This window comes from Nyctereutes procyonoides, unplaced genomic scaffold (assembly GCF_905146905.1).
Source record: "Nyctereutes procyonoides isolate TBG_1078 unplaced genomic scaffold, NYPRO_anot_genome, whole genome shotgun sequence".
Lineage (NCBI taxonomy): Eukaryota > Metazoa > Chordata > Mammalia > Carnivora > Canidae > Nyctereutes > Nyctereutes procyonoides.
Window position 1 is genome coordinate 10,299,699 of NW_026575135.1, and position 19,564 is coordinate 10,319,262.

Here is a 19,564-nt window from a genome sequence, read left to right on the forward strand (position 1 = left end):
ATAGGCAGTGCAGCCCAAAGGTCAGTTGCTTATTTCTTTTTCTGTTCGGCAAAATCAGTGAAATGCTACTACTTTTGAGAAAAGTGGTCTGCTCATATTCCCATTTTTGCTTTTTTTTTTTTTTTTTTTTTAATTTTCTTCAGTTCATCTGTGACAGTGGATGGAGTCATAATCAGTCTGTGTTGTAATTCCAAGACCAAGTCTGTAGCATTGCAGCTGGCTGGTGGCCAGATACTTAAGTACTTCTGGGGTGAGTATCAGAATGTTAGGAAAGTGAGTTTATGACTTACATAAATGTTTAATTCTTAAGAATGTTTGCTCGTGAGTTTCTTGTCAGTGTCACATTGACTGTTAAGTCTTTTAACCGTCCTAGAAAACCGTAAGCTGTAGAGTGGAACTAGCAGATGGATTCTATCCCTGTTTTCTCCTATACTGGACCAGGGTGTCCTAATGAGTTTCCAAAATGTACGTGGAAAGTGATCCAAATTGCATGTTAAATGTTTCAGCAAGTATCGATGCAACAGTGTTTTACAGCAAGCGTACCAGATTTTTGTAAATCTCATCTGCCAATCCTGCAGAGTCCCCCTCTCTGGCTGTTGAGCCATGGAAGAACCCTGGTGGATTTCCTGTTCGGTTTCCTTATCCGTGCACTCAGACTGAATTGGCCATGATTGGGGGAGAGGTAAGCGAATGCAGGGCCGAAAGCTTTACCACTTAGAATGGTGGCCCAGGGGGAGGTGGGGGGGTAGGGTAACTGGGTGACAGGCACTAAGGAGGGCACTTGATGGGATGAACACTGAGTATTATACTGTATGTTGGCAAATTGAATTTAAATTTTAAAAATTTAATTAAAAAAAATGGTGGCCCAAGAACTGATGGCATTTGGTAAAAGGATGTGGGCTTGGGAGGTAGATATGGGTCTCCACCTAATCTCAGGGCATCAGTGAGGAGTTTCTGAGCCTTGGCTTCTTCATGTATGAAATGGGATTAAGAGATCATCCAGGATGTATATAGCAGATAGTTGATTCCTTTCCTTGGAACTATACATTGAAAGACAGAAAAATAGAAAAAAAAAAAAAAGACAGAAAAATGCAGTTGATGGACTTTTAGCTCCCATTGTACAGATCATTCAGAGTTAGTTTTATTTAAGTACCATTTGGGGACAGCAAAAATGTAATCCCCAAAATAGTATTCAGTAGGTTGTCATTCATCAAATATTGGAATGTCTGTAATTGTGGTTACAGAACAAAATAGCTGACTAACCTCTGCTCTTCTGGAATTTGTAATCTATCAATATAGATATGATTGTCCCCTCTGATAGGAGAATGAAGGAATGGACAGGGTGTGGTGCTAGTATTGAGGTGTTCGGTGGCTAATGAGAGGGTGGTAACTCTGAGGATAGGTAGCTGTATTCAGTCTTGACATGGACTTAGTTAATGAAACCACAGGGCAATAGAACTATGTAATAAAAAATTAGGTTTAACAAGTTTGGTTAGAACTGTTTGTAATTTCAGTTTTGTCTCTTTGCAGGAATGTGTCCTTGGTCTGAGTGACAGGTGTCGTTTTTTTATCAATGACACTGAGGTAACAGGGCTTGGTTTGGTGTGGGATCTTTTTCAGTTTTGGCTCCAAATGATAAAGCTAACTTTCCCCTTTGCCTTGTTGTAGGTTGCTTCAAATATCACATCATTTGCAGTATATGATGAATTTTTATTGTTGACCACCCATTCCCATACCTGCCAGTGTTTTTGCTTGAGAGATGCTTCATTTAACAGTAAGTGTTCAGCATGTATAGTAGAAAATAGTCCCTCTTCTAATATTTTTTGTCCTTTGAAGTCTTAATGACTTTAATGTTCACTACCTACTTTGGCTTTTTATCAGAGTCCTAGACTGAGAAAACCTTTAGAGTTCATGTACTTAGCCCCTAATCTCAACATATTTCAGTTCAATATTTTACATGAGTTAGCAAAGACCTCCAGAGAAGGAGGTCCTCCTTGGACCAGAACATTTTGAAATTAAAATGTTTTCAGGATTATATAACTAACGCAGTATTTTACCTTAGGTTACCATGTAGATGCAAACTGGGCCTAACTTCTTTGCAATCTTCCTTTGCTCACTGTGACTACCCTCCATTGTAGATGTGAAAGACTTCCTTCCTCTCATGGTTTATAGAAAACTGTGTCCATTTTTTCTTTAGTTCCACGTGTCTCCTTCCCCCACTGTGTGTGTGTGTGTGTGTCTGTGTTTCTTATTCTAGAAAACTTCACTTTTAGTCTCTGCTTCCAACTTGGAAACCAGGAATCTTTCACTGATGTCCTTTCACTGATAATGAAATAGAGAAACCGCATCCTCCCTGTGTTTTCTAAATCAATCGAGAAGCTATGTATGTGAATATGCATGAGGGCTCTGTGAAAGAAAGCAGGTTCTAGGGATGAGATTGTCAGAAAGGCTACTGGTCTTAAGGTTGAGTGGGAGAGCAAAGGGGTATGGTTGTTAATTGCTTTCTTCTATTTTGTTTTTGTTTTTTAAAAATTTTTTAAAGGTATTATTTATTTGAGAGAGCGCAAAATGAGTGGCAGAGAAAGAGGGAGAAGCAGACTCCCCGCTGAGCAGGAGCTTGATAGGGGCACCTGGAATCATAACCTGAGCTGAAGGCAGACACTTAACTGACTGAGCCACCCTGCTTTCTTCTATTTTGGATCATATGTTCAGTTTTGACTATGGTCAATGGAAAGTGGCTTGTCATGACAGTGGTTCTTATGGCTTAGCCACTGGTGTCTTTAGCATTACATGCAGGTCTGAGCAGCAGCCATGTGTCTAAAGGGGAATCTCTGCGGAAAGTGGAGAGGGGTTCACGTATTGTCACCGTTGTGCCCCAGGACACAAAGCTTATATTACAGGTAAGCTAACTTTTCAGGGTGTGTTTCTGATTGTTATTAGACTGTCAATACGAAACAGTTCTTGCAGATTGTATTTTAGGCCCTCTTACCATTTGTAACAGTTTATCATAAGCCAATCCTTCCTAGGTGCTAGGTTCTGTTAACTTTACATAAAGGAGTAAAGTTAGTTCAGGCTGTGCCCAGCAAGGCTAGAAGAGAAGGGTGTCTAGAGCACAACTAGATTCTGCAGGAAGTGTGCTCATTTTTATAGTATTGTAGTTCTCTATGAAAAGTTAGGTAAAGTGTATCCTGGGTATTTAAATTTTTTCTATTCAATTAAAAACATTATTGTTCTGATTTATTTAAGATGCCAAGGGGAAACTTAGAAGTTGTTCATCATCGAGCTCTGGTTTTAGCTCAGATTCGGAAGTGGCTGGACAAGTAAGAACCATGTATATAACTAGTTTACTTGTTACAACTTCTGTGTGAAGATAATAATTATTCTGTTAAAAATTTTAAAACTTAAAGTATGAAAAAGGTATACTACATATGTCATCAATCAGATTCTCTGAGGCTTTTTTTTTCTTCCTATACTTTGATTTTTGTATTACATAGTCTGAAGTATTCCTTGTAGAAAGAATGATGAAACATACCATGCAAGACAGGGTTTCCTAGCCTGAGGGGATCCATATGGGTTTTAGATGGTCTGTGAACCCAGGGAAATTGTACCAAACTCTGTCTGTGTGTATTTATTCAGGCAGAAGGCCTAAGGCTTTTGGCAGATGTGCCGAGGAGCCTGTGACCCAAAAATGCCTGAGCCACTGTTGTGAAGGAAATGATCCATTGTTAATTTATTTTAGGGAAACTTTGTATTAGAAAGACCTTTCTTAACATCTTGTCAAGAGAGAAAGTACGCCTAAGTTTTGTGATGTTTTTCTGTCACACGTATGTGGGGATGTAGTCCACCAGACTGCCATGGTGAGTAAGTCCCACCTTTTAAGAAGGCAAGTGAATCTGGTACCTGATTTTTCATTCTGTTAGTTGAGAGTAGCAACCCAGTAGTAGTTGTTAAGTATAACTGGTTTGTATCATAAGGAAATGTGTTGGATCCGGGGAGTTTAGTTTTTATAATATGACCTTCGTGTTCATTCCCTGCTGCTTCACAGACTTTTTTTTTTTTCAGACTTATGTTTAAAGAAGCATTTGAATGCATGAGAAAACTGAGAATCAATCTCAATCTGATCCATGACCATAACCCTAAGGTAACTTTGTAAATGTGATATTAACTCTAGTCTACCTAAAACTTGATCCAGTGTGATTGGAACTAAAATTTTTTTGTCCTTTTTTTTTTTTTTTTGGGTAGGTGTTTCTTGAAAATGTGGAAACCTTCATAAGGCAGATAGATTCTGTAAATCATATTAATTTGTTTTTCACAGAATTGAAGTAAGTATTTTGAATAATTTGTGAGTATAATATCCACAATTTATCTAGTTTAGGAAATCAAACAGATAAGTAGCTAGAGGAGAAAAATTAACTTGGCGTTTCATATTGTTTTTATCACTATAACTCTCAGATGCCACCTGTAATAGATTTTTGCCCTTTACCCTTTTTAAAAACAGCCTATTTAAAACTAAGACTTGAAAACATGTCATTTAGAATTATAATTGACTGTTTTTAGGTGTACCCAGGGACTATGTGTCTCTTGAAATTGAGGGCAAATGGCATGTTTTTCTGCAATGTCTTGTTTCCAACCTAAGAAACAATTTTAATCATATAAGAAAAGTTGAGAGAATTGTCAAGTTAACATCCTGTGCCACCACCTAGACTCTCTAGTTCATATTTTCCTATATGTGCTTTGTCATGATGTACCATCTGTCCATGTCATTCATCATTTTTAAGGCAAATTTTAAGTTAATTGTAGCCGTCAGTCTACTTTATCTTGTAATCTCGTGATATTTCACTTTGTAGAATGCTGACTAGAGTGCATTCTCTGCGAGTCAGATTCACACGTGGTGAAATGCATAAATCATAAATGCACTATTCAGTGAGTTCTGACCAGTGTGTACTTCCATGTAACCCAAACCTCTGTCAAGATAGAGAACACCTCCTTCACCTCAGAAAGTTCCTCCAAACTTTGTGTCAGTCAGTCTTGTCCCCACCCACTAGGCAACCACTGTCATGAGTTTTTCACTGTGGATCAGATTTGCCTGTTGAAGAACTCTATATAAGTGAAATCCTATAGTATTTACTCTTCTTAGTAAGTTAGGCTGCTCTCATTCAGCACGTTACCTTGATTCACCCATGTTTTTGCTGGTATCACTAGTTTGTTCCTGTTTACGCCTCAGTAGTGTGCCCTCATGCAAATATGCTACAATTTGTTTATTTGTACCCCTGTAATTGGACACCTGGTCTGTACCCAGTTTGGGGCTAATGTGAATGAAACATCTATATCACTGTACAAGTATTTGTGGATGTGCCTTTTTTAAAAAAAAAAAAAAAAAAGATTTTAGCGGGATGCTTGTATGGCATGCTCACATGATGCTCAGCAGTTGAGCGCCTCCCTTTGGCCCAGGCCGTGATCCTGGAGTCCCAGGATCGAGTCCCACATCAGGTTCCCTGCATGGAGCCTGCTTCTCCCTCTGCCTATGTCTCTGCCTCTCTCTCTGTGTCTCTCATGAATAAATAAATGAAATCTTTAAAAAACAAACAAAAAAAGATTCAGTTATATGAGAGCGGAAGAAGGAGAGAGTCAAGCAGGGCGGAAGAGCAGAGGGAGCCTGACTTGGGGCTTAAACCCAGGACCCCGAGATCATGACCTGAGCCAAAGCCAGATAATTAGCAGCCAACTGAGCCACCCAGGAGCCCCTTGTAGACATGTTTTCATTTCCCAATTTGTTTCTTCATTTTTCACCTTATGTGAATATGATGAGCCTGTTTTCCACACTTGGTCTTAGCCAAAAGGCGGAAAAGCGATGAAACTTTTCCAAAAGCCATTTTTATTACCTCTTCAGCATGCCTGGGTATATGTCAGTCATTTGGTATCAGGAGCCACATGTTCAATTAGTGACCTCTTAATGACTTGTTCTTAGGGAAGAAGATGTTACAAAGACCATGTATCCTCCACCAGTTACCAGCGCTGTCCAGCTGTCCAGGGATCCTGATGGGAAAAAAGTAGATCTTATCTGTGATACTCTGAGAGTAGCCATGGAGAGCATCAATCCCCACAAGTATGTGCGCCATCATTAGTTGGCACTTTTTGAGTCACAGAAGCGTACTGCTATCCTTACTCACCTTGTTCATTCTTATTCTGGTGTTTTTCACTTACCTCAGGTATTGCCTGTCAATACTCACCTCTCATGTGAAGAAAACAACCCCAGAACTGGAGATTGTGCTGCAGAAGGTACACGAGCTTCAAGGTAGAGACCCATTCACGGTTGGTATTTCACGGGGCCTTGGCTGTCACCAGGCTTCCAGGCTTCTGGAGAGCTCATTGACCACAAGTCAGAGCCACATCACACATTTAATATGTGACTTTTTGGTTGCCATTTTAAGACCTGTGTCAGTTTTTTTGAGCACTTCCCTACAAAACTTGTACAAAAGAAATCATGTGGCATCCAATTCTGTCAAGAAAGTTTGTTACTTTTTCTTTTTGGTTATGTTGCTACATGTGTGGGTTTTTTTTCCCCAACTGGCTTTGTTGTGTTTTGTTACCGTACACTCTGACAGGCAGGACTCCACCAGTTCCTGATGCTGTGAGTGCTGAAGAGGCCCTGAAGTATTTGCTGCTTCTGGTAGATGTTAATGAGTTATATGATCATTCTCTCGGGACCTATGACTTTGATTTGGTCCTCATGGTAGCCGAAAAGTCACAGAAGGTACGTGCTGTTAACTGCTTGAATGTTCTTTTGGATCTTGGTTCTGTGGTTGTGGCAGTTGGAAACCCTGCCCTGGGCCACACGGGGTCTTGTCTGATGTGAACACAGCGAGTACAGGCCTGGGGGCTGAGCTGGGGCTTTCCAGGGTTTCTGCTTCTAAGCCTCATTCTCTATCATAGTTCGGGGCTGATCAGTGTTTTGGATGCCAGGTTGAACAAGTGAAATAAAGTTACATGATTATTTTTAAGATTATGGTCATACATGTGAACAAATTCTCCTTTTGTAGAGGAAATACAGCGAATGATTCCTATTTCCATGCAGTTCCTTCTTAGATGGCTGGCAAGTGGGTGCACAGAGAATAGGAAGGTTTGGGGCCTCTTGTTCCACCTTGGCATGCTCATTGAAAAGCTTGGGCGCCCCTGGTCTGCACAGTGTTCAGTCTGGTTTCTACAGCCTCAGTTTCGTCCTGTCATCCCTCTCCTTGCTCTTGCCAGAGGCATCTTTCCAAAAGGAAGTTTTGATCCTTCATTCTCCTATTTGAAATCCTTCGTAGGCTCCCCATTGCCCCTGGGATAAAGTTCAGAAGCTGTAATACAACTTAGGCACCTGCCTCCCAGGACCTGGTCTCTGTGTATCTGCTCCTCTCTTGATGTTGTGCCTTTTTCTCAGCTCTCGGTAGAGGAGAAGCGGTGCTTTTGTCCCCCTAGCAACCACACACCTCTGCAGGTAGTGTTACTTCTGCTTCCCATGGGCCTGTGGGCTTTCACCACCATCCCCTTCCCCATTCACCAGCCTAATTCTCACTCGTCTAAGGAAAGGATGCCAAGGTAGCATCCTGCCAGTGTTCCATTCTTGCCTCCCTGCCCACCCATAGGGACTGGATGAGATTGGCCTCATGCGCTTCTGTACTCATTGCCTACCCCTTCATATCATTCTAGCTCCTCTGCTAGATGGTAGGTTTCCTGAGGGTGAGGCTTGGTGGTATTTTTTGTACATAGTGAGTTCTTTCTAAATGTTTGTCAGTTGAGCACTTTGGCCTATAGTTCTCTATATTACATGCATGAGTATTTAATTTTTTTCTCTTGGGTTTTTTTTTTCTAGATTATTATTACATGTATTTATTCTGTCTTCTGTCCAGTGAAATTGCATTAAGAACAAGGAGCATCTGTTCTTTAGAAAGAAAAGTTTTTGGGGCATGGCACAGAGCTGCAGACAGTGCTAATAAAATCTTGGTTGGCAGGGTCTTAGAGTTTTGTCTTCAACTCAGTACAATTTTACCTTTGTTTTAAAACTTGCCGGAAGGTAGGGCAAGTTGGTTAAGCATTTGACTCTGGATTCCGGCTCAGGTCATGATCTCAGGTTCCTGGGATTGAGCCCCACCTCAGGCTCCATGCTCAGCATGGAGTACCCTTGGGATTCTCTCTTTCCCTCTCCCTTTGCCCCTCCCCCAATACACAAGTGTGCCTATGTGCACATTCTCTCTCTCTTTGTCTATAGAAATAAAATCTTAATGGGACGCCTGGGTGGCTCAGTGGTTGAGCATCTACTTGTGGCTCAGGTCATGTTCCCGGGGTCCCGGGATTGAGTCCCACATCAGGTTCCCCACAGGGAGCCTGCTTCTCCCTCTGCTTGTGTCTCTGCCTCTCTCCCTGTGTCTCTCATGAATAAATAAAATCTAAAAAAAAAAAAAAAACTTGTAGAGGGAGGACATGAGATGTCATGCAAACAGCTCCAAGCACAATGCCTTGCACTTCTGGAGAAACTTGGATGCATTTTTGAATATCTTGTACATTGAAACCTTGTTTTCCTTATTTGCCTCTGAAATAAGTGGTTGTGAAACTGAATAGGAGAACATCGTCATTATTCAGAATGAAGACAATGCTTATAGGTTAAAGCATTTTCACCAAAACTTGTTTTATGTTTCATTTTATATGTTATATAGTATGTGATTAATATTACTAATGTACATAGTTTAAACATTATGTAGCTTTTGGTTTATTGAGTATTATGTTTTATGCATATTATAAATAAATGTAATTGTAAGCAATAAAGGTCACTTATTGGTGTGTGTTTGTGTGTGTGTTTTTAAGGATCCCAAAGAATATCTTCCATTTCTTAATACACTTAAGAAAATGGAAACTAATTACCAGCGGTTCACTATAGACAAATACTTGAAACGATATGAAAAAGCCATTGGCCACCTCAGCAAATGTGGTAAGTGCAAGGATTAATATGTTTATTTCTGCTTCAGATTTTCTTTGGGGCTAGACAGATAGAAGTTAAAGTGTTGGCTTAGACATAGACTGTAGTTTCTGCTCCTGAAAATTTAAAGTTAATGTATGTGCACCTAATTTTATCATATGTTCTGAAAAGCTGAAGGCAAAGCAAATGACTTGTAATGAATTAGAGGAGCTCCCTAACTAAAACAATGGAGCAGATCCTTTTTGGGTTAAGGATGACCACCTCCTAAATTCATTTCAGTGTATCAGAATGAACATTGATAATAATTCACTTTTCTCCCATGGTATTTGCAAACACCTGAGGGACAGGTAGTTTATCTGGAGTGAGTATCGTGCCCACCGGTAGCTCCCAGAGGGACAGAGCTGTAATTGGTAGTGATGGAATAGGACTATCACGATGCCAGTTGTTCTGCTTTACCCCAGCCCTGTCCCACGCTGGAGTTCCTGGTGTCAGCAATTGTGTTTTTTTCCACAGAACTAAGATGGGGATAAGGAAGTTACCTGGGTGTTATTGAGCTTCTTTGGAGAATCTAATTGAGCTGGGCTGGGATAGGACTCAGGCATCCGTATGGTTGATAAGCTCCCCAGATGATCCTAATGGAGGAGGTTGAGGAAACACAAGGTCAGGTGGTCATTTTATCAGGGATAGTGTATAAAGTAGCCTTTTACATAGAACTCTGATCCCAACCAGTGCCTCTCAATACGCCGTATCTGCAGACATGCTTTGCTAAAATTAAAACTCCTGGATTCTGTTTTCCTGATACTCTGATTCTGCAGGTCTTACCAAGGTCCCTTGTTGATTTTATTGAGAGACCATTGGTATAAATGAAATCCATCATGCTTCTAAAGTCTTAAACTTGCGTGTGTATGAATCTTATTCTTCAGGACCTGAATACTTCTCAGAATGCTTAAACTTAGTAAAAGATAAAAACTTGTATAAGGAAGCTCTGAAGTTATACCCATCAGACTCGCAGCAGTACAAGGTGAGTGGTGTGCGAAATGAGGCTCTTCTGACTTTGCTTTGTCCCTTAGCTGGAAAGGGGTCAGGATCCCGAATCCTTAACACCATTCTTGGTTTCAGGGTTTATTTTCAAACAAATTCACCTCATCTTGAAATCTTCTCTAAGAGAATGGCCCTGACCTACCCCTATTTGAAGAAATTGCCCAGGCTGGAAACCTAGGAGTTGTCCCCCATTCCTCATCATGAATACCATGGCAGCTTCTGCATGGGATACCTTGCTCCAGCGCAGCCTTGCTGTCACATGACAGGTCATCCTGAGGCGTGTAGATTTTTCTCATGTAGTTTAGAATAAAAGGGTACAGTTAGGTTGTTTGTTTAAACAAACATCTATTTAGTTTTGCTTATATGTCAGATACTTTGCTTAATGTACTGTATGATTCTCATAAAGACCTGATAAGGTGAACAGATGAGAAAACAGCTTGCCTCAGGAGCTGGAGTGTGAAGCCACTGGCCTGGGATGCAGAGCCCAGGCTGTCTGACCCCAGAGCCTGTACCCATAACCACTGCTCATCCTTGCCACCATCACTGCCCTTTGCAGTTGGTCCATGTCTCTGTGCTCTGGCTCCTGCCTGCTTTCTTAGCATCGGCCGCCCCTTCCAGGCCTCTTCCTGCCCCTGTGTTCAGCCCCACTTGTCTTTCAACTATCAGGTCTCCTCTGCCAAAAAGCTGTTCCAGGGCAAGGTGCCCAACCAAGCTCCCAGGTCACCTTCTTCCCTCAGTGATGACACATAACAAAGTGCTGATGCACTGATTTGTTTACCCCACCGCCTGTGGGCAGCTTAAAGGCAGGGACTTTGTGTGTCTGTGTTCCTGTGTAACATTGAGCCTGGGGATAGAGAATTGGGCTGATGGCTGCCTCTTGGCTCTTATTTTCATTGTCTCTCCCTCTCTTCTGTGGTCTCTCTTCTCCAGTCACCCCAGCCTTCTTCTTACTCCATCTTTTGTATTCCCTATACATCCCTGCCAGATGGCCATGGTGCTTTCTGTAGCTCTTGGCCTGGGATACTCTGCCGTAACTCTTCACATGGCTTATTCTCCTCACAGTGCTCTGAAATAGCACCCCCATCACGCTCTCTCTCGACCACTGTGTCACAGGCCATATTGTGTTTATAGGTCCATTCTCTGTCTCCACAAGAGCAGGACCTTTTGGTGGTTCTTGTTATTTGTTTTTCTTGCCTGTTTGTTATTTTTTGCATTACTGTGTGATTCCTGCTGTCCTGAGTAGTACTCAGTAATTATTTGTTGAGTGGATACATGGCACATCCTCAGTGATTGAGATCACTGACTAACCACAGGATATTCCTAAGTAATTCAAGAGAGGGTCCAATATAGTGACTGAGACAGCCTACATTGGAGGTTAAGAAACTGTACCTTTCCTTACTAACCCGGCATCTCCTCTCGCCACAGGATATCAGCATTGCTTATGGAGAACACCTGACACAGGAGCATCTCTATGAGCCAGCAGGACTTGTGTTTGCCCGCTGTGGCGCCCACGAAAAAGCTCTCAATGCCTTTCTGGCTAGTGGCAGCTGGCAACAAGCTCTCTGCGTGGCGGCCCAGCTTAACTTGACCAAAGACCAGCTGGCTGACCTTGGCAGAACTCTGGCAGGTAAACGTGGCTGTTCAGGTTTTCTGAAATAACTCTCCCAAAGGTGTTTTGTTTCTTCCTTTCTTTGGCAATTTTTGCAAGTAAATTTAAGACAGCATACCTTGAGACAGTCTCCTGTTCACTAATAAAAATTAATGAGATAATATAGAAGGGTTTATTAAGTAAAGGTTAAAGTGCTACAGTGAGAGTCCCCCAGTACAGTGACATGATAAAGCTTCTGTCTCTCACAGAAGAACTGAGAAGTCCTTCCATCATGACACTGTCATCTCAGGCAGATGGTTGTAGCTGGATTTTCTCCACACCCTATTCCAGTCCTTAGCAAGGGGAAAAAGCTAGAGCCACAGGAGAACACTCAAAGTTGGAAATGACCTGAAAGTTACACTGTTTCTTCTGTTCTATCTCATTTGCCAAAACTACATCATATGGCCACACCTAGCACAGAGTAGCTGTGGGGATATGTGCCCAGTCAGAAGGTAAACATGAGTTTTGGAATGGAGCCATTCAGGTATAGATCACTGGGAACCATAATAGCATTTATGAGAAATGAGGTAAAAGAAAAGGCAAAATGTATAAGCATTCTGAAAGCAAAGGCAGTTTAGCTGTGTCAGGGTCTAGGGATTGTCTGAACCAGAGGTGGCCCTATGTCAGTCTGATTTCTTAGAGGGAGGGAAGCTTAAGGGCTACCTGGGAGAAGAGGTGAATAGGGGCTCTGCTCTCTCAGCTTTGCTTGAGGAAAGTGATTAAAGTGTATTATTCCCCCTGCCCTTTTTAGAGTTTTAGAAATACTGTGGGTTTTTTTTAAGATTTTATTTATTTAAGAGAGAAATCGAGAAAGAATGAGTGAAAGGAGGGGCAGAGGGAGAAGCAGACTCCCCACTAATTAGGGAGCCCTATATGGGACTTGATCCCAGGATCCTGAGATCATGACCTGAGTTGAAGGCAGATGCTTAACTGACTGAGCTACTAAGGTACCCCAAAAATACTGTTACGGTTTCAAAAAAAAAATGCAGTCCTGAAAAAATTCCAATTTAAATCCTGTTAAATGTATATACAGTATCCTCCTTAGTTGTTTGCATTCTTCCTTTTTCTGTGGGTCATAAAAATGTGTAAGGTTACCACATTTCTTTTTCTGGTTATTGGATCTGCAGGCTCTTCTATAAGGTCTCTTAATTTCCATTAAGAGTTTCCAAAACTCTCTAGTTTTTGTGAATTCCCTATATTAAGCATTTTAGTTTCTCGTTCTGGCTCCGTTGTTACTTCTGCTTTAGGAATTTATGTTTTGGTCGTTTATACCTTACAGCTCTGTTCTTCGGGACTATTATCATCTCTTACATTCTTTATAACTCTGAGCTTGCTGTTTGTCATGCCTTATGGTGTTCACCCAGTCCTCCCAGATGGTTAGCAAAAAAAGGTAGGGAAGGCGGTTGTCAGAGATTGTTGAGAAACGGTAGAAGGTGGAGTCACTTCATGTGCACTTTAACTTAGGTAGTTTATATAAAAAAGAAAGAGGTGTTTAAATTGTGGAGATGATTCTACCTGTTTTTATCAGGGATGATATGTACTGGAGTTTGCCTGAAAGGGGATACATGAATCTGCCAGCCCCGTAGTCAATTTCAGGTCTTGTGTGCCTCTCATAGCATGATTATCTCAACTGTACTGAGTGAATCAAGGATCTAAAGATACCGCATGACCACCACCCCTCCCCCCGCCCCCAGCCAGCTACCTTCATCTTAGTGCTCAACCAAAGAACAGCAGTCTCTTCCTATTTGAGGAAGAAATGGATGAGCCAGAGATGCTAGGTCAGTTTCCCATACCTGTGCCTTTATAAGCTTTTTTGATGGATAGTTTTGACAATACATGGGTTTCACATTCCATGCTAAATTTAGATCATAACTGTCATTTAAGATAGGACTCTGGTATTCCTGCCTATTTCCTGACAAATTCACAAAGTATATAGTTTGGTAAATAATGAAGATATATTAGTGAAGCATTTCAGCAAAGGAATCTGTTTAGCTTTGTTTTGCCCAGTGTTTCACAAACTTACTTGACCTGAGAATGGTTTTTTGGTGTTGCCTTTTATTATCCTATGGAACAGTTAGGGAACACTTTGGGAAATGCTATTTTAAAGCAGTTTTATTTGACTGTATACTGTAAAGCTCACAATTCGTAGAGGACCATTTTTATTTTAAAAGTACCTCCTGTGCCTGGGTAGTGTAGTCGGTTGGGCGTCTGACCCTTGGTTTTGGCTTGGGTCAGACTCAGGGTTGTGAGATCAACCCTGAGTCAGGCTCTGCACTCAGCGTGGAGTTCGCTTAAGATCTTGGGATTCACTCTCTGTTTCCTTCTGCTCCCCCTGCCCCGCCCCTACTCAATGCTTTCTCACTCTCTTACCCTCTAAAATAAATAAATCTTAAAAAAAAAAGTACCTCCCAAAACTATTTCAATTTGAGTTTTGGTAATACTGTTCTTAGCAAGCCAACTATGGTCAGGTGTTTATTATTTTTGCAGGAAAACTGGTTGAGCAGAGGAAACATGGTGATGCAGCCACAGTCTTGGAACAGTACGCCCAGGTAACTTCATTTCTTTCCATAAACCACTCAGTCAACAAGCAAGGTCTACCTTGGTAGTACCTCACTAATTAGAAAATTAAAGGAACTCGGGCTTATTAGGAAATCCAGAGACAGTATTTGCTCTGCAGATCTTCCCTTTTGCTGACCTGACTTAGAAACCTAAATTTAATCCATCTCTCATTAGGTGTTTAAGCAAGAAGTTCTCTAAGGTAGAATACTAAAGAACTCTGCTCTAAGGGGCACTAGTGATTTGCACTTGGTATAAAGTATTAAATAAATCAAGGGAGTTGTGCTTTTTTTTTTTTTTATTAAGATTTTATTTATTCATGAGAGACACAGAGGGAGAGAGAGGGGCAGAGACACAGGGAGAGGGAGAAGCAGGCTCCATGCAGGAAGCCTGATGCGGGACCTGATCCTGGGATGCCAGGATCACACCCCGGGACGAAGGCAGATGCTCAACTGCTGAGCCACCTAGGGATCCCCGGAGTTGTGCTTTTATGTTACCTTGCCAAGGACCATTCTAAAACAAAGGGATTGAACTTCAGATACTTTTTTGGATTTTACAACTATTCTCTCTGTTGGAAGTGTCTTATCTTAGTTTGATGGATTCCAATTTTCTAGCAGATTATAAAGATGAGTGCCTATACCAGCTTTTAATAGAATTGTAGAATTTATTATGGAAATAATAAAACTGTGTTGACATGGGGTACCTAGATGACTCAGTTGGGCATCTGACTCTTAGTTTTGGCTCAGGTCATGATCTCAAGGTCCTGAAATTGAGCCCTACCTTGGGCTCTGTGCTTAGCGGGGAGTCCGCTTGAAATTCTCTCTCCCTCTACTCCTTCCCCATTCACTCTCCCTCTCTCTAAAATAAATAATTTTAGTTTTTAAGATTTTATTTATTTATCCATGAGAGACAGAGAGGCAGGGACATTGGCAGAGGAAGAAGCACGCTCCTGGTGGGGAGCCTGATGTGAGACTCAATCTCAGGACCCCGGGATCATGCCCTGAGCTAAAGGCAGACGCTCAACCAATGAGCCACCCAGGTGCCCCTAAAATAAAATAATGTTAAAACAACAAGAACCAAAAACCATGCACTGACTCTGGCCATGACTAATAGGAAGTAGATCCACAGTTGACACCAGCGATTACTGCTTTCTAGAGTTTTGGACTTTGATGAGAGAGTGTTCGTTACAGTTGTTACTAGTAGGCACATTTGTGTAATATAATTGTGCTTTTAAAATACCTGAATGTCTTTTATGTAATATGAGTGAGTGAAAAAAGGTCACTAAAATTTGATAGATCCTGGCAAAAAATTATATGGTGAATGAGCTCAAAACATCAATGAATAAGAAAGATATGCATAAGACAAGGCAAGAATAGAAATATATACTACCTAAAATAGTTAATTAAATGAGTAGGATGCCACCATCTTTTTTTTCCTCTATAAATCAAGGTTAATTCATATATATATATATTTAATTTATGTACTTAAAATTTGTATTTTTTTTAAGTATTTTATTTATTTATTCATGAGAGACAGAGGCAGAGACACAGGCAGAGGGAGAAGCAGGCTCCACGCGGGGAGCCCGATGTGGGACTCGATCCTGGGACTCCAAGACCATGCCCTGGGCTGAAGGCAGGAGCTAAACCACTGAGCCACCGAGGCATCCCAAAATTTGTATATTTTTGGGATGCCTGGGTGGCATCTGCCTTTGGCTCAGGGCGTGATCCTGGGATCCTGGGATCGAGTCCTGCATTGGGTTCCCCATAGGGAGCCTGCTTCTCCTTCTGCCTATGTCTCTGCTTCTCTAAGTCTCTCATGAGTGAGTAAATAAAATCTTAAAAAAAAATAAAATAAAATTTGTATATTTTTAATTGGATATACTTTACATATAAAAAATTAATTTTAAATGAACAGTTGGATGAGTTTTGACAAAGGCTTATGGTCATGTTAACACTACTACAACCATGATAATAGAACATTTGTAACACCCCAGAAAGTTCCCTGCTTCCCCTTTTGCAGTGAGTCTTCTTCCTCTACGCTCAGTTCTTACCAAAAAGATGTGCTTTTTGTCATTACAGTTTTGCTTTTTCTAGAATTTTATATAAATGGAACCATCTGGTATGTGGTTTTTTAGTCTGGCTTCTTTCACTCACATAACGCTTTTGTTTTCTAACATTTCTTTTTGATTCTTTCTTTGAATTTTTGTCTCTCTGCTTACATTACCCATCTGTTCCTACATGTTGTCTGCTCTTCCCATTAGAGCCTTTAGCATGTTAATCATACCTCTTTTTTTTCTTTTTCTAATTGAAATATAATTCACATACAGTGTCACATTAGTTTCAAGTATAATCAACTTACAATCATTCCTGACTTCATGATTTCAATATCCCTGCCATAGGTAAGTCGTCGTCGTCGTCGTCTTCTTCTTCTTCCTTTTTTTTTTTTTTTTTTGTAAGTCTTCTTCTGATGCTTCATCTGGCTCTTTAAACGATTTTTGTCCTTTTAAATTTTTTGTTGGAAGCCTACCATGAGATACTGGGTAGAAGGAAATTTGATAAATAAGGCCTTTAGTGATGTGGTGATAAGGTGTGCAGAGAGGAGAAATGTTCCACTGTGATTATGTCTCAGTCTTTTAGTGACCCTGTAGCCCTGGAGCTTGAACTTCACCAGTGCTTCTCATATTTTTCACTCCTTAGGTAGGATAGAAGGGTCAGGGGGAGCTGGAGTTGGGTATTTCTCTTTGCTCATGTTAGTTAGGCCCAAGTCAAACCAGTTTTAGTTAGTTAGGCTCTGGCAAAATAGTTTCTCTTGATAGCAGGTCTTGTTAAGAGCAGTATGTTACTCGGCATAATCAAGATGACTTTTCCCTTCTTACCAGAAGCAGGAGATTTTCATCTGATACTGTGAGAACTTCCTAGGGTTCATGGAGGTAAAAACTCAACAAAAGTGTAGGAGCCTCCCTAAGACCGGACATCCATAGAGTTTTCAACTCTAGCCTTATCTACAGTGATCCTTCAGCATTGGTCACTTTAGATTTTCCTACCCTAGTACTGGTTCTGGTGGAGAGTTCTATGTGTGAGTCCCTGCTTTCTTCTGGTAAGTTGTAAATCTCTGCATCTGCCTGTCTCTCCACTTCTTAGGGCAGCAGTTTGCCCTATGACTTCAGTTCTCCAAATCGATCAAAGGAGAGTTGATTTTCAGTTTGCTCAGCTTTTTACTGATGGGAGGATGTCTTCCAAGTTCCTTGTGTGTTGGACTAGAGAGTGGAAGTCATATAATGCTTTTGAGATTCATCCATGTTATATTGTGTATCTGTGTATTGCTTTTGATTGTGCTCATCGGTCTTTTGTTGTATGAATAGGTCATGATTTGTGGATTCATCAACGAGTCGATGTACGTTTGGATTGTTTTCAGTTTAAGGTTAGAATAAAGTGGCTGTGAACAATCTGGTACAAGTCTTTGTGAGGACAGATGTTTGCATTTCACTTGGGTAAATAACCTGTGAGTGGGAATGGTGGTGACGTAAGTGGGATCCGTAACTTAGTTTAAGGCTTAGTTTAAGGCCTGTGGCTCAGGGTTGTTCAAGGACTGCAGTTGAGGTGTTGGCCAGAGCTGGAGTTATAGGACTTGACTAGTATTTTTTTTCCACTTAACAGTTTTTTGTTGCTAGTAAATAGAAATATAGTTTTGTTTTGTTTTATTTTGATTTGTTTGTATGTTGGCCTTATATCCTACAACCTTGCTGAATTTATTTATTATTTCTGGGACTGTTTGGGATAAATTCTCTAGGATTTTCTATATTAATGAGCATAGTTTCTGTGACTAGACAGTTTTATCTTTTTAATTCGTATGCCTTTATATTTTTTTCTAGCCTTACTGTATTAGCTAGGACTTCCAGTATAGTGTTGAATAGAAGTGGTAAGAGTGGATGGGCATGGCATCCTTGCCTTTTTCTTATAGTAGTCTTTACCAGTCTTTCACTGGTAAGTGTGAGGTTTGTTCTTGGTTTTCAATAGATGTAAGAACCTGGCAGGGCTGTTGGAGTTGGCAAACTATATAGCCTATGGGCCAAATCTAGCGGGCCACCTGTTTCTATAAATAAAATTTTATTGGAACATAGCCACACCTATTTGTTTATGTATTTTCTGTGACTGGTTTTGTGTGTACAGCCACAGAGTTGAGTTGCAACAGAGATGGTCTGGCCCACAAAGCCTAAAATATTTGCTGTCTGGCCTTTTACAGAAAATATTTGCCAATTCATGTCTTCTTGGCTTAAGGAAATTCCCTTCTGTTTTTGGTTCTAAGAGTTTTTATCACGAGTGGGTATTGAATTTTGTCAAATGCATTTCAACTAAGGTATTTTTGTTTGTTTTAGATCAGTGCTAGGGTGAGTTACGTTGATTTTTGAATGTTAAAGAGTCTTGCATCCCTGGGTTAAACCTACCTTTGTCATAATGTATTATTCTTTGTCATTATTGGTGAATTCAATTTGCTGAAATTTTCTTGAAGATTTTTATCCATAAGGGGTATTGGTTTATAGTTTTCTTGTTATGTCCTGAATATGTAAATAAATTTTACAGCTTAAGAACAAAAAGACAACCCATTTTAAAAATGACCAAAAGATTTGAATAGATATTTATTTAAAGAAAATATACAAATGGCCAACAAGTATGTGAGAAGTTGTTCAGTTTCATTGTTCATTAAGGAATGCAGATCAAAACCACAATACCCACTAGAATAGCTTTAATCAGAAAAATGAAAAATAAGTTGGCAAGGATGTAGAGAAACAGAAACCCTTGTATATTGCTGGTGGAAATGTAAAATGGTATAGCCTCTATGGGAAACAGTTTAATGGTTCCTTAAAAAGTTAAACATATAACCCAACAGTTTCACTCCTGTAAATATATACTTAGGAGAAATGCAAAAATGTGTGCAAATGTTTATAACAGCGTTATTTATGATAACCAAAAGGAAGAAATAGCCCAGATGTCCATCATGACAGATGAATGGAAAAATCATGAGGTACACACGCTTATTTGTATGCACACAGGAGAATATTATTTAGTTGTAAAAAAGAATGAAAAACTGATGGATGCCTCAATTTGGATAAACCTTAAAAACATTATGCTAAGTGAAGTATCCAAAAGGACTAGTAAGGTAGGATTCTACTTACAATGAGGTACTTAGACTGGTAAAAGGAGAATGGTAGTTGCCAGAGGCAGGGGTAGAGGAGCATGGGAAGTTATTGTTTCACAGGTATAAGGTTTCAGTTTTGCAAGATGAAAAACATTCTGGAGATGGATGGTGGTGATTGTTTCACAACAGTGTGAATTTACTTAATGCCACTGGGCTATATGGTAAAA

General features: G+C 40.4%; 1 protein-coding gene across 1 annotated transcript in view; it reads left to right on the plus strand.

Annotated features, from left to right (window-relative positions):
• Positions 1–19,564, plus strand: part of ELP1 (elongator acetyltransferase complex subunit 1) — a 66,073-nt gene that overhangs the window by 20,707 nt on the left and 25,802 nt on the right. Inside the window, exons 15-29 of the mRNA XM_055301911.1 lie at positions 144–250; positions 579–682; positions 1,531–1,584; positions 1,669–1,774; positions 2,785–2,900; positions 3,247–3,320; positions 4,063–4,141; positions 4,243–4,322; positions 5,969–6,106; positions 6,210–6,295; positions 6,606–6,754; positions 8,845–8,968; positions 9,880–9,977; positions 11,423–11,624; positions 14,133–14,194. Coding sequence (XP_055157886.1) covers positions 144–250; positions 579–682; positions 1,531–1,584; positions 1,669–1,774; positions 2,785–2,900; positions 3,247–3,320; positions 4,063–4,141; positions 4,243–4,322; positions 5,969–6,106; positions 6,210–6,295; positions 6,606–6,754; positions 8,845–8,968; positions 9,880–9,977; positions 11,423–11,624; positions 14,133–14,194 — 1,579 coding nt within the window. The remainder of the gene's footprint in view (positions 1–143; positions 251–578; positions 683–1,530; positions 1,585–1,668; positions 1,775–2,784; positions 2,901–3,246; positions 3,321–4,062; positions 4,142–4,242; positions 4,323–5,968; positions 6,107–6,209; positions 6,296–6,605; positions 6,755–8,844; positions 8,969–9,879; positions 9,978–11,422; positions 11,625–14,132; positions 14,195–19,564) is intronic.